Genomic DNA, 13,680 nt, shown 5'->3' with positions numbered 1-13,680 from the left:
TTTGTCACACTGGCAAAGACAACCAGGCTGCTGTTTCAACTGGCTAGATCAGCAGAAAGCAGAGGGTGGGGGGAGTTCATAGCTTTCTGCTGGGTTAGCAAGCTGAGGTCAGACAAGTGTCATAGCTGATAAAAGACTGGGGAATTACATGGGTGAGACCCCTTCTTGCAGTGCTATGGAGTCATTAGGTTTGCTTAGCCCAATGACAAAACCTCATCCCTATCTAAACTTTATTCACATTGGAAAAATGAGTTCTCTCAGACCTTGTCTGCACGGAAAGAAAATAACTATACAGTATTAATCCTTTAGAAATAAATATACTTTCAGGATAATCATAGACTTTTCCTTCAGCTGTACTTTTTCATCACTACGTTCATACAGTGTCATACAGTACATATCTATTGATCAAAAAATAGTCAAYGCAAATCTGTTTTAGTCTCAGGGAAAAATTTCTTTGCTATAAAAGCCAAGTTGGGAAGAATAAAATGTCTGCTTGGAGGGAAATTCTTAAATTTTCTTCATTTGAAATGAAATTATTAACACAGCTAAAATGCAACTAACAGCAGTAACATTTTGGGTAAAATATTCTAAATGTCTCCATATATTAGAAACTTAGGAAARATAATTTACAGTGTAGGCTGTTGACTGGCCAGTAGCTGAACTTCCAGAAGTACTAAGCCTGGTATTCAGTTCTTCTGCAAGATGAGCCTGTATATCACAGTTGCTCTGTGGGAGAGGTATTTGAAGGTTCTGATTACTGTACATCGTTGCCTCATCTTCTGTTATAATTTCCCAGCTCTTTAAAAAGAAAACAGTGAAATATATATTTTAAAAATTATTGTCAAGTTACAAATAGATAAAAGAATTTATAATAGAGACAAACTTSTTTTATTCCTTCATTCCAGAAACATTTCAAATACTGTTCTTACCTCAGGGGAATCTCTGTTGTCTAGATTTTCTGTATCCTCTGATATCTGTCGCCGATGGGTGAACGCATGTTGGGCCTCCAACTGAATATTACCAATATCTGCAACAGCTACATTGTCCCTATTAAAAAAAGAAAAAAGAAAAAGAAAAAAGTATGTGTGTATATATATATATATAGATAGATACCTATCTATAGATAGATACATACATACATGAAAAGTTGACAGCAGTAGCTACCTTTCAACAGCAACGGATAAGCTAGGCTAACTACAAAAACTTTAATAATAGTTCAATTTAATAAACCTATTATTAATATTATTAAAATATTATTTTGCCAGAAGAATATTAAACTATTATTTTGCCAGAAGAATATTAAACTATTATTTTGCCAGAAGAATATTAAACTATTATTTTGCCAGTAGTCAGACCGTCCGTAACAACAGGAAGTGTAAGTGAAATGAAAGAACCAGAGTTTCAGAGTTTTTGCAACTCAAATCCTAAAGAACAAAAGCCAAAATATAGTAAGATAGATAATTTCATGCAATCACTGTCAGGAAGGAGGAACCAGTTTTTGAACTGGAGGAAAAAAGAAAATCTTTCCATTACTATAATTGTCAGCTCTTACTTCTGGAACTCGTTTTCATTAGAACATACATCTTTTAGATGCATGTGCTAGAGAACACAAAGGACTGTGCAGTTAAACTGACCAGAGTCAGTGACCATTAAGAGTGAACATTAAAACGGGGAAAGCTCTGCTACCAAATAGCAACCAGTTTACTTTCTACATTTCACTTAGAGTGAGGAGGCAATTAATGTAACACCTGAATTTACAGGCCAAAAGACTTACTGTGCAGTTGGTCTTTTCCACTGTGTCCTTCTGAACTCGTGATTGACATAGTAGGTCCTGCCAAGGATATCTTGCCGTTCTTCCCAGCCTGGAGGCAGTGGAGGAGATTCCTGTTGCTGCTGTTGTGGCTGACTAGCAGCATCTGGTTGGTCCAGTATAATCCATCCAGGCTAAGAAATATAATATTAAATTTAGTTCAAGTTACCAAGGTTGAAAAAGTGTAAAATATTCCTATTAAGTGGGAAAAAAATGAAATGCTAACAATAACAAAGTGTCAGTGTCTGTCTGGCAGGGTTTAGCCATACTAAAAAGCAGTAAAAATACAGAGAAATGATATTTCTAAAGTAGTTCTAAAGCCCAAAAAATTACATACAAATTTTAACAGATTTGGTGGGAAAAAAAAAAAGAAGACCGGGCATCTTTTCTCACCTCCAATTCTTCAGCCTGTTCTGTGGTTTCTTCTTCAGACCCATTGTTCTTAGGTAAGTAGGTCATTTTTAATCTAAGGTGGCCTTTAACTCTTGATTTATGGCTGCAGAAGAGAAAATAAAATGCTGTTACCAAGCACATGTGAAAGAYGGTATTTCTGGTTAAACCAGCAATTCACTCTAGAAGCACAGTTTTATCTGAAACATTTAGAGAAGATATTACAAGCTAACAAATGTCATTATTAAAATATACTGTGAGACCTTGAGCTTTATACTTTCAAGACCAAGTGTCTTCACAATAAACTTGAAATTTTTTAATAAGTGCAAAACAGACCTAAGGACTCAGTTAGGGATCTTGATTGGTTGTATCGATAAACAGCAGCAAACCCTCAAAAGCATGAGATCAGAAGAGACCTCTTTATTTTTCCTGTTAACACCACAAAAATCTTGACACTATTAAAAATCCTAATTAGCTTAGAAAAAGATCCACAKCCCGACTAAAACAGACAGCAACGTTTTAAAAAATATATAAAGACTCATCATATATGTTATTCTGAAATTTCTCAACATTAATCTTGACCTTTGACAGTTTTAATTGAAGAATTTCTATAGTGGGACTGTATTTTCAGACACATGATTGGATATTACTTTACTTAACTGGAACTTTTCTTTCCTTTTGGCTCTCCTGACAACCTTCCTAGTATCCAATGTGTAAAAATACAGCGTGAAGAGAAGAACAGTGACAATTTAAACTTTATAATTATAMGGAGAATTGGATTGTGTGCAGACGGCCTATTAAGCACTATTTTCACCCGCAGAGTTGAGTTACTAAGAAACTAATACTTTTAGTCTTAATATTCCATTRCAAGCAAGTCTACAGGCATTAATAACAATAAAGAATCCAAATGACATTTAGAAGCTATTAAAAAGCTTCAACTAAAGACTGCCTGAATCCGTAGCAGTATCTCTCACTATAAAGCACTGCCAAATTCAGGTGAAAGCAGCTATGAGATCAGATCCTTGTCTACATAAACAGCAATTGAAGGTAGAGATTAAAAAAAAGGTTTTATCATTCATTTCAAGGATAACAAATGTTGAATTTGAGAGAGGGGGGAGAGAGAAAGGAAAAAAATATATATATTTGACAGTCATTAATATCTACTAATACATTTAATCTGATAATAACTGGAAACCAAGAATACATTTCTACCATTTGGCAGAGAAAGAGCTATAGACTCCTTATCTTCTGCTGTTTTCTCCAAATTAGAAAACATTCTCTGGAAAGAGCTGATATGAATTTATGTATTTTGTTTCTAGAAAAAAAGTATTAAAAAGTATCACTCAGATGTTACGAAGCTGTGTTTTAAATATGGAAATAAAAATGTAATATTAGTATCAGTGTCAAAGTCTTTTACAYGTCTTTTAAAATTCTTTTCTCCCCCTTAATACAGACCTCTTAAACATATGCASTTTTTTAAATTTCAGTTTTGTTATGTTTATAATAAATGTCAAATGAAACTGCTTATGTGAAACAGGCAAAGACAGACAGACATCTTCTGAAAGAAGGCAGAATACAGCATGAAGCTGAAAGGGAGTAAATCAAGTATGGCATAACACACATTGGTCACCAATTTCACTATTGAGTAAAGAGTAAATTCATCAGATGAGGCCATAGGAATTGTGTCTTGGATGGATAAAATTGTTTGCTCTCAATGAATAATCTTCAAGTATATAAACAAATGCTGACCTTTTAATAGAACTGCTGCTATCTTATTCCACTGAAACTTAAACTCCTTTGATGAAAACAAAAAAAATTAAGACAAAAATAAAAAGTAGTAGTACTTGCATAGTATTACTGTCTAGCTATGACAGACAGAATTTTTGCATGGTATTTACTAACCTTCTGGGATGAAGAACAAAATCCTTAAATGTATATGGTCTCTCCATACTGGGATTTTCTGTCTGGAAAAAAACAATTTTTTTTGTTGTTTATTTTCTCCCCCTACAGAAAAGTCCATACCATCAAACATTTGCATTTAAAAAAATTAACAGAAAGTTTAGTTCAGCTTTCTTTGAAATCCATTTTCTTTGAAGTTTACAGAATACTTTAAAAATCTGAATTACAGGTTTGTGCACAGTAATAGCAATAAGACATCAGTTTTAGTTACAGAGAAAAGGCAATTTCCAGGTCTAAGGGAAAAAAAAAGTTACCTTTCATTTTATACAGTACAATTTCTAAAGCACATAACAGATGACTCCTTAGCCTCGAATCAGGCTAARAAGAAATAAGAAAGACAGTTTCTCTGTCTTCATGTTAAGAATTTTATCACAGCTCTTTCCTCCCTCAGTACTTTTTTAAATATACTTTCAGAAAACAGACAAAAAATACGTCTTTTGCACAGAGAAAGACAGAGGTAAATACAAATCATTTATAAATATTCATCCCAGRGACAATTACAGAAAAGTGGCAAAAGAATTCTTCAAATATATGTGAAGGAGAAAGAAACCTACTTTGCTGTTAACATATATATTTTGCACCTGATGTCTGTTCTGCAATTCTCAGAGAATTTATTTTTTTTTAAACAATACTGTATTTAGGAACATTTGTAGATGATTATCAAAAGTTTTTCATGAAAAAAAGATTTTTCTTTCCTTCTGTTTGTAAACTAAGGATCTGTCTTAATACAAAGACAGTGCATAGTATGAGGGAAAAAAATGTATTCAATGTATTTGTAGGACCATTAATTAAAAGCAACATTACAGGAAACTATCCTTTGAAGGCCGAGCTAATTTCATAATATGATTTTCAATAATGTCTATTATGTGCCAAGATTTCTGATTTAAAAGAAACAAATATGCCAGTACCTGCAGGAAGTCTTACTTATTAAAAATTCTACAATTTTATTTGGAACTATTAGGCCTTTTTATAATAATGTCCTAAGTCATCACCAAACAGAAAATTAAGTCAACTAAAATTTATTGTGTTGCACTACATTTCAGAAAGGAAAATGTATTTATTTCCAGCTTTTCATTTTAATCCTTATCAATGCAATTAAAAGATATTACACTCAAGGGGAAATGTTCAGTCTTCACTGAATTAAAATGCAGATGTTCAGTGCTGTAATAGTAACATATATATCAAATTCAAGTACCTGCAAAATTAGGTTTTACATTTATAAAACATATATAAAACTCTCAATGCACAAACTCTAACAGCATAGATGCTGTTAARGAAAAAGCAAAACATAAAATGAAGTAGGTTATACTAGATCAAACTTGGACCAATAATTTTTGGAACCATAAAATATATCTTCATAAGCTGTCTTACTTCACAGATGATTTATCATTTTTCACATTTTCTCTTTTCAGTTATGAGCAGGTTGTGTTTGCACAATGCAGCAAAACGAGATGCTGACCCAAGCTGGCTCTGCACAAGGAGCGTTTCGCCCAGGCTGGCGACGCTACCTGCGCAAGGAAGGGGAGCGATGGTGACATCCCAAACCCCACATCCCACTTCCAGGGGAAATGTAAAGCAAGGCAATCACTCCTGAGCTACACATCAGCTCAGGATGAAACAGCAGAACAATTGCTCTTGCAAAGGTTTGGCCACAGTTGCTTTCCTACACTTAAAATAGTTGCTGATAGGTCTGTGAATATTKTCTAACGTTTTGCGAGCTCAAAAAAAAAGAAGAGAAAAGCAGCAGCTTAYTTAATATTCTTGGTGATATTCCTTTAAAATTAGCAAAATGCCATGTAGAATGAGTAGAACAGCAAAACTAAGAAAAAGTACATTGCAATATTGGTTTCATTTCCCCTCTTAAGAGTTTTCTGTATTAGTTTATGGGAATAAGGGATATTGAAAGTAAACTTGGTTGAATATGTTAAATAAGTAAATGACTTCCAAAAAAGAATATGTTAAGAACTATATTTACAATCTCTTTATCTTTGATACTATTTCAAATATTGTTTTTTTTATTCCTGAAGAAACTAAAAGCACTCCAGGACTCAGTTCTATCAGTAGAAAGTAATATCTAAAGGCAAAATAAACTACATTATTTTTGAGAAACAGCAGCACTAAAAACAAGAGCAGGAGAATTTAAAGCTTATCTGAATATGGTCCATGTCCTTAGGTGACTGTAATGCAGTTGTATACAAAACCACTTTTACTTTCCAGAGTCTTAAAAAACAGTTTTATATAAAACAGAGTCTTAAAAAACAGTGTATATAAATATACACAAACCGGTAGCTGATGAAGAGGAATATCCACTTGCCCAAGAAAATCATCTCGAGTCTAGAGAAAAAAAGGCAAGAAAAAGTATAATGAACAGACATTTAAAGTTGCAAAGGGTTTTAAAAATGTTGTTCTGAACCCTAATAAAACAGTAATGCTTTTTAACAGTTTGAAGACACACTAAATTAAAGACAATAAAACCTGTTGTGACCAGACCAAGCTGATGAACACAATACTCAATCTTTGAAAATTATGCTTCCCTCAAAATTTAAAAAGGGGCATTTGACCAACCCCCTCTCTCTCTCTCCTTTTTTTTTTTTCTTCATTATACAAATTYGTGATAAACAAACAAAAGACTTGTTGAGTGTTAGGACTAAGATCCTCAGAATCTCTGATGGAAATAATGTTTTAAAGGGCAAAAAATTATTTCTGAGCTGTTCAAGTAAAATAATTATCTGGGTATATGCTTAAGTAATTAAACAATTCCAAGTTAATCTGAATAATGTTTACAGACCTTGCTATTAAGAGACTGACAACACCCATAAGACAGCTAACAGACTTATATTAAAAATTTTGAAATGCTGAAAGCAGTATAGCTATCATGAAAAGTAAGACCAAGCAAAGAGCAAGTTGCTTCTATGATCAATTYTTCAGCATTTTCAGTTATTCTGGCAGTCCCACGTCTGGCAGCAGACACGCTAGATCCTGCAGCCCTGCACTCCCCACCCCAACTTGCCTGCTGACATCTGAAAATACGCCAAAATGTAAGTTACTCCGCTGGAAAATACTATTGACCTACATTCTGCAAAGTTTAGCTTTAGCAGCGAAGAAGCCTGACAGGTTCTGCCCCGCTGCAGGACGGCTACACTTTGCAAATGCTTTCACGCCCGGCAGACGACGAATGCGGCGCTTTGCAGCCTGGCTCCCTCCAAGCCAGCCCATTTCAGGCTAGTGATGATAACACACAGTAATGCTGTACAGTGTAATTTTATCATTGATTCTTTCCTGCCAAAGAAATTAAGATTTTAAACAGTGTATATTAGGTAACTAAGGTAATTTCAGTGTTTGCCAATAGCCACTGCCAAGCGTCAAAATAATTTATTGAGTTCTTGTGGGACTACTGGAGTATGCACAGAGCTGTTTCAATTTCACTTACTATTTAAAAGCCTTCACAAGCCCTTACAAAGGCATGAAAATATATTTCAATTATATATTGAAATATAGCTAAAACCAAGAGGACACGACACTTTAAAGAGGTGATGAACCGGATGAACTGACCGCATTTTTCAGAAATCTACAATATAACAAGAATTAAAGAGACCACCAATCTTTGAGAGCATGTGCAGCCCCCAGATTTCAAGTCTTCCTGATTTTTCCAGCTAGCAAAAGATTCAGGACCTTGTTCTTTGCTAACCCTTTAGTGCACCACAAACACTGGCTCACACTCAACACCTGAAGGTTCTGCTGACCTCCTTCCAGAAATGCTGCCATTACCAGGGTCTGCATCTCAGGCCCAAAGCTTCAGGGTAATAAACCTCCCTTTCAGTTCTACTCATTCCCTCAGTCTCATTGACACACGCTCCATTTTAACATCTCTAATTTAAGGATATGGCTATTTTTTCATGCAGTTCTTCCTCCTTTTAACTGAGGTGCCCTTATTTGCCAGGTCTGCTGTTCACGTTTGCCACTTGCACCTCTAGACTAGATACTGCCTTCCATTCAGACAAGCTGATGGACAACATTCCCTTAAAGCTCTGAAATTTTTACCTCTCCAAAAAGCATAATTTGGAGCTAGACTTCAGAGCTTACCATACGAGGCAACGTGCTGGAAATCTAAAGATACACCATACAGGTCAATTTAAAAATATGCATGCCTTGAGTTTAGGTTTGAGAAGAAAACGACTTTTAGTTCACAAACTGGGCTGAAACACTACAATAACTTTCATACCTAAACTGCCTGAAGCTTCCCTGAACTACCAAAGGAAAATTCTGTATCGTTAAAGACCACAAGCTTCTGGAGAAAGAGAGCTATCATTTTTGCCTACGAAACTGTTTTTAAAACGGCCCGTCCCAGCCCTGAGGGATGTTAAAAGGCTCGGGATCTGCGGTGCTGCTGGCACTGCTCCCTGGAACATGCCCTTCCGATAAATTACCGGAATGTGGGACAAAAGTCTGCCGCGCCACAGAAACCTCAGAACATAGTGTTTGCTGCAGCGGGTCTTCGCACGGGCTCCTGCTGTTTGCTTTATTATTCCTGCTGTCTCTCCCGCTATTTTTAGCAGAGCCAGCCTCCATAACCAACCTTTAACCGTGCTTTCTCCTCCAGCCAGAAAGCCGGGTTGCCCAGCGGAGATTTCTGTTGGCCTCCGGACTACTAACGGGCAGATGGGGTGGCGGGCGYGCTCTCCAGCATCGCGCTGCGACAAGCTGACTAACTGGCTCCAAGCAGCGCCCAGCGACACCCCGTGCACTAACAACTAAACGCCGGGGGAGCCAGGGCCGTCCGGGCCCCACGTCACGAGAGCGGGGCCCAGCTTTTCCCGAAAACACAAGCGGGGCCCTCTGGGTGCAGCTCCTCGTTGGGTGACGGCCGGAGACGCCGGCCYTTCTGCTCGCCACAAGTGCACAAACCTCAATTAATGACACGGGACGCCAACAAAGAGGCCTTTTACATGACTGATCCCGCGGTTTAGGCTATAGAAAGTTATTAAAAACATGTGAGGGAGACAGCTGCTGCAAGCACCACACTTAAAGAACTAGTGTAAGGCCAAAACGAGCGCACAGTGGGGAAAGCCATTTAAAAAAGTACGCAGACATACCTGAAATCAAAAATTCGTTCTCATCCCTTTGATGGATTTGGACTTAAGCTGTAACAATTAAGACTGAAACTTTTTTGCATTTCCCACAAAAAAATTGGAAAAAGATTTTAAACTACTAATCCACATGCTTGAGATACTCTCATTTAAGTGCATCACTTTAAACCTTACCCATAATTTACAGAAGATAATTAACTGAATTCAGCGCCTTTCTTAATTGCCAGATTCCTCAAAGCACMACTAGAAAAGCCTCTTGTATAACTTCAAGGTGTTAAAACAACATTTTCTTTACCAACTTTTGTGACTATGTAATTTTTTTGGTCTTAGTACAGTAGGTACAAGCTAAGTATATTCCCAGGTTTTTCTTAATATAACAGACAGCTAGTTATATGGTCTTCATTCTTCTCGAATGAAGAAACCTACAGTCGTATGGGAAGATGAGAAAACATACAGCTTTTATTAGAGGGAATATAAAGTATCAATTCAAATCAAGAAAATAAACAGTGATTTGGACTATTGCTGCTTAAGAAAACAAGAGCTCAATGGATTCCTTATAAAACCAACATTCTTCCTGCTTAAACACCCAAGCATCAATGTTAGCTACAAGCTTGATGAGAATGAAAAAAAAAAAAAAAAGAAAAAAAAGAAAAAAATCACCTTTCATGAGTTACACTAGCAAATTCAAGTATTTTTCTTTTCATGCTGCACTGGGTATATTATTTGGCTCTCAAACATTAAATCAAGGAAGTCAAGCTTCTTTTCTTCCATAGAATACTGTCAGCATATGCTATTCATCACAGGAAAATAAAAGTGTCAGAAAAGCAAAAGTGAATTATCACATCAAGTTCTTTCCAAATTCACAGAGTCTAAAAAACAGTTTTCTCTGTTATGCTAAGTAATACATACCCTCCTCCATGGAATGCATTCCAGTCCCAGTTTCCTGTATTTTAAGGGAGAAGAGGTGGATGCCTATCAAAGGTGGGCACTTCTTTTTTAATCATCATCTGTGATCAAACTGGCAATGACACAGCTGACAGCTGCCAAGATATGGGAATCTCTCGGCAATTTCAATCTAGAGAAAACACCTACTGTCAAGGAGATAGTTGTTTTGCAAGGGATGTTCTGCAGRACCCTCACCCTGCTGACTGCTGCCAGAGCAAGGAGCCAGCGTAACYTGCCCTGGCATCGCCATCTGGTTAACAGGCAGCATTTGGAACGAAACTGAAGTTATTTTATCCCAATTCTCACTCACTTCTAAGTGATATTTTCAGAGAACTGCTGCTCTATATGGACCAGAGCAAAAATATCAGCTCTTCCTCTATTCAGAGCTTATGCTTCTTATTTAGAACAAGTATTTTATAGATAACTTCCCTGAAAGTTCATATTTAGCCTACAGTAATCTTATCATAACATTCTTACATTAATCCACTTAATGTTAGCAACTTTGAGAACTCGGGCTTACAAGTGTATATGAAAGCTTTTCTTTAAGGTAATATTTTACTTTTTTGTGTGTGTACAAGACTTTTYACTTTCATATGGCTCATAGGAAGACAAAACACCATCTGTTATTACTGAAGAAGCATTCCTAAGCAAAATGTAAACAAAGAACAAGTGAAAAAATTAGTAACACAAGTGCTTTTCATGAATTYGAGTTCTGTTGGTTTTATGAACAGGTGTGTCAAGTGATCTATTATATAAAAAGTAGGAATTCTACACTCTGTAATAAGTCTGGAATTAACCCAAAGTTGGAATTCTGGTGATAAACTCACCAGTGTTTTTCTTTTAAAAAAAAAAAAAAGTTTCAGAAAACAGGTACTGCATATTCTTATTAGGTACTATACAATCTTATTTACAATGGTATTAAAAMCATGCAATTTTTGCATCTATTATTAGGAGTTTTTATGGTTACTCTTACAACTCCTATGGAAGTATGAAAAACAAATGCACAGGGTGCACCTGCACAATCCCACATACAATTTTACCTTAATCAAATTTGRTTTGTTCAAAAATGTAAGCCCTATGAAATGTTCAAACTGCATATGTAATCTTCTCCCTGGAATGAGAAATGGAGAACAAACCAGGYGTGACAGACGTTCACCACACTGGCTACAATGCTCAGCCAGAGGACTCGAGACAGGCAATTTCATTGCAAAATTATTCAGAGCAAGGGGGAACACAAATAAGATCAAAAATCAACATGAGTAATTTGGCAACTGGAGCATCTCTGCCTCATGGTTTCACTCCTGGAAAGTTTATCAGCTCCGATGCAATGCCATGCAGATRCGCAGAACTGGGTTATGTCTGGAGGCTCCACCACAGCTCTCCACACACAGCTCAGCCCAGGCACAACCTCAACCAGCTGGCCCAGACTGTGCAAGCTATGGACCCATCCCGCTASATTTCTGTGGACCCAGTGCTTCAGTAGGCCATGCTGAAGGACTTGCATGACTCCTAACCGCTATCTAACTGCAAGCTAGGTTGTCTATTTTCAAAAGCAGTCTTAAACTTGCTCTTCTCAGCTATTGCTGCTTCAAAAAATTAACCCTCACTCAGGATGTCCCATCACCTGCACCTCGGCATTGCTCAGGGCCTCCCTCAGCTGCGACCCAGCTTTGCAAGCTCTGCACTCTGCCTTACTGAGCCCCTGCAGGCCTAAGGGGAAGCCCACCCCAAACATAGTGTCCTCTCTGAGCTCCAAGCCCACACCAGTCCTAAACATAGCCCACAGATGACCTGGCTCAGAACTTACTGGTTTGCCTTCAGCTGTGCAATGCTCGAGCTAATAAATCCCATCAGGCCTAAGCTGGTCTGCGCGACCTGACCTTGGATGCCTCAACCTCTATGACACACTGCAGCTACAACACAAATAATCCACCCACAACTACTTCTGTGACAAGAGCAGTGTAACAATTTATTTTAGATAAGCTCTATGGCATTTCTTACTAAAGTTACACCATGCTTCTCACATTAGACATCAGTTTTAGTTGTTTATTTACCAAACATTAGCCACTATAGATTTATTCGTTACAAGCCAAGTATTCAGCCCAAAGCAAACTTATTAGAAATAAAAATAATAAATACAACTAGCTGAGGTAGGAGCTCCTTTGCAGAATAAATAATGTTCATAAATTCTAGAAAACGTTTTCTTTGAAAAGCCCTATTGCTTTCACATTACTGAACAAGAATTTCTCCTTTATGCTGGCAGGAGGAGAGGGGAAGAAAAATAAATAATTAAATAAATTACAGTTTGCCAGAGAAGCCACGCAGGCCCTACAGAATTCACATATCATGTTTCTCCCCAGATTCCTCCTACTGAGGAGCTGCACTGTCAACATTTGCATTTTAAAATGCTCTAACTCCAATGACTTCAATTAAAGTTTGCATAAAGTTTCAACAGGAACATGCTGATACCCTTAAATTCTGTTTTCTTAGGTGCCATTTGATACAGCAGAAAACAAGCCCAGGTCTTACACAGTTACTGTATTTATCTGCAGACTTTCAATTTTCCTTAAGCTACCATGATGGAAAAACAGTGATGTGCTGTTGAATTATAGATCCATAAACTAACACTGAAATGAGCTACAAACATTTTGCTGGCTGCACTCCCAACTGAGCATGTTCTGCTCCTCAGAGAGAGGGAGCAAGAAAGTTCAGCTGAAACGGAGAGCTCTTAGCAGAAATGCGTGGCAGTCCCCTTCACACAAGGGTAAAAACAGTCGTGAGCAAGTGACTCGCTTGAAAGATGCCAGGCAATTTTGCTCTCTTGCTCAATGTGTGAAATTCATCCACTTCTAGATGAGAAAACACATGCTGGAGCGCAGAGCAGAAGCCCAGGTGCCCAGGGTGATGTGGCAACTTTAAAGAACATTTCTACCATCTGATCTTGGGTTGCTGCAAGGGCTGGGCAAGCACCAAATAACACAAAAGCCTCATGCTCTGGACATCTTGTATCCTGGCCCTGACGCTGCCAAAGAGCACATCTTGGAAGAAAGGAGAGAAACAGGGCAAGTAAAGAATTACACTTCCCTGATATATCCTCCAGTTTCTAAAAYGGAGTTTGGGGATTTCTTCATTCTGAGGTTAAAATCCATGCAGAGAGTAAATCATCATTTGATAGACCTTTTTTTTTGTACCAAAACTAACTTAAAACAATGCGCTCAAATGAAAGAAGGAAGTTCCCTTGGCAAGCAGTTTCACTGGATGTCATCTAGTATTTGCTTTGTAAGATAAAGTTAATCCCTTGTTTACCTTCACATCACATCCACAAAGGTTTTATAAATTTGTGTTATATCCTGCACTCTTTTTTCCTAAGCCAAACAGTCCTATGTTTACTTAGTGGCCCCTGCCCTAAAATGCATCAAATCTTGTCACCCAACTTCATTTTTCCAGCTCTATTATACTGTCTAAAACTAKGTGTCCATAAATATGCAC

At 37.2% G+C, this 13,680-nt stretch overlaps 1 protein-coding gene across 5 annotated transcripts in view; it reads right to left on the bottom strand.

The window, feature by feature from the left end:
- NEDD4 (neural precursor cell expressed, developmentally down-regulated 4, E3 ubiquitin protein ligase) overlaps positions 1 to 13,680 on the bottom strand; it is a 40,574-nt gene that overhangs the window by 14,089 nt on the left and 12,805 nt on the right. For 2 of the 5 annotated variants that reach the window (XM_026045724.1, XM_026045725.1), the window contains 6 exons: positions 6,443 to 6,493; positions 4,103 to 4,164; positions 2,204 to 2,306; positions 1,775 to 1,944; positions 930 to 1,047; positions 631 to 798 (listed from right to left, as the gene is read on the bottom strand). In XM_026045724.1, coding sequence (XP_025901509.1) covers positions 631 to 798; positions 930 to 1,047; positions 1,775 to 1,944; positions 2,204 to 2,306; positions 4,103 to 4,149 — 606 coding nt within the window. In that variant the 5' untranslated portion in view covers positions 4,150 to 4,164; positions 6,443 to 6,493. Of the gene's footprint in view, positions 1 to 630; positions 799 to 929; positions 1,048 to 1,774; positions 1,945 to 2,203; positions 2,307 to 4,102; positions 4,165 to 6,442; positions 6,494 to 12,424; positions 12,438 to 13,680 lie in introns of all 5 variants that reach the window. The other 3 variants (XM_026045722.1, XM_026045720.1, XM_026045723.1) reach the window with 3 other exon arrangements.

This window comes from Nothoprocta perdicaria, unplaced genomic scaffold (assembly GCF_003342845.1).
Source record: "Nothoprocta perdicaria isolate Ctin4 unplaced genomic scaffold, notPer1 scaffold_41, whole genome shotgun sequence".
In the NCBI taxonomy this organism is placed as follows: Eukaryota; Metazoa; Chordata; class Aves; order Tinamiformes; family Tinamidae; genus Nothoprocta; species Nothoprocta perdicaria.
Note: the sequence above shows the minus strand (reverse complement) of the source record. Positions and strands in the feature narration are given on the sequence as shown.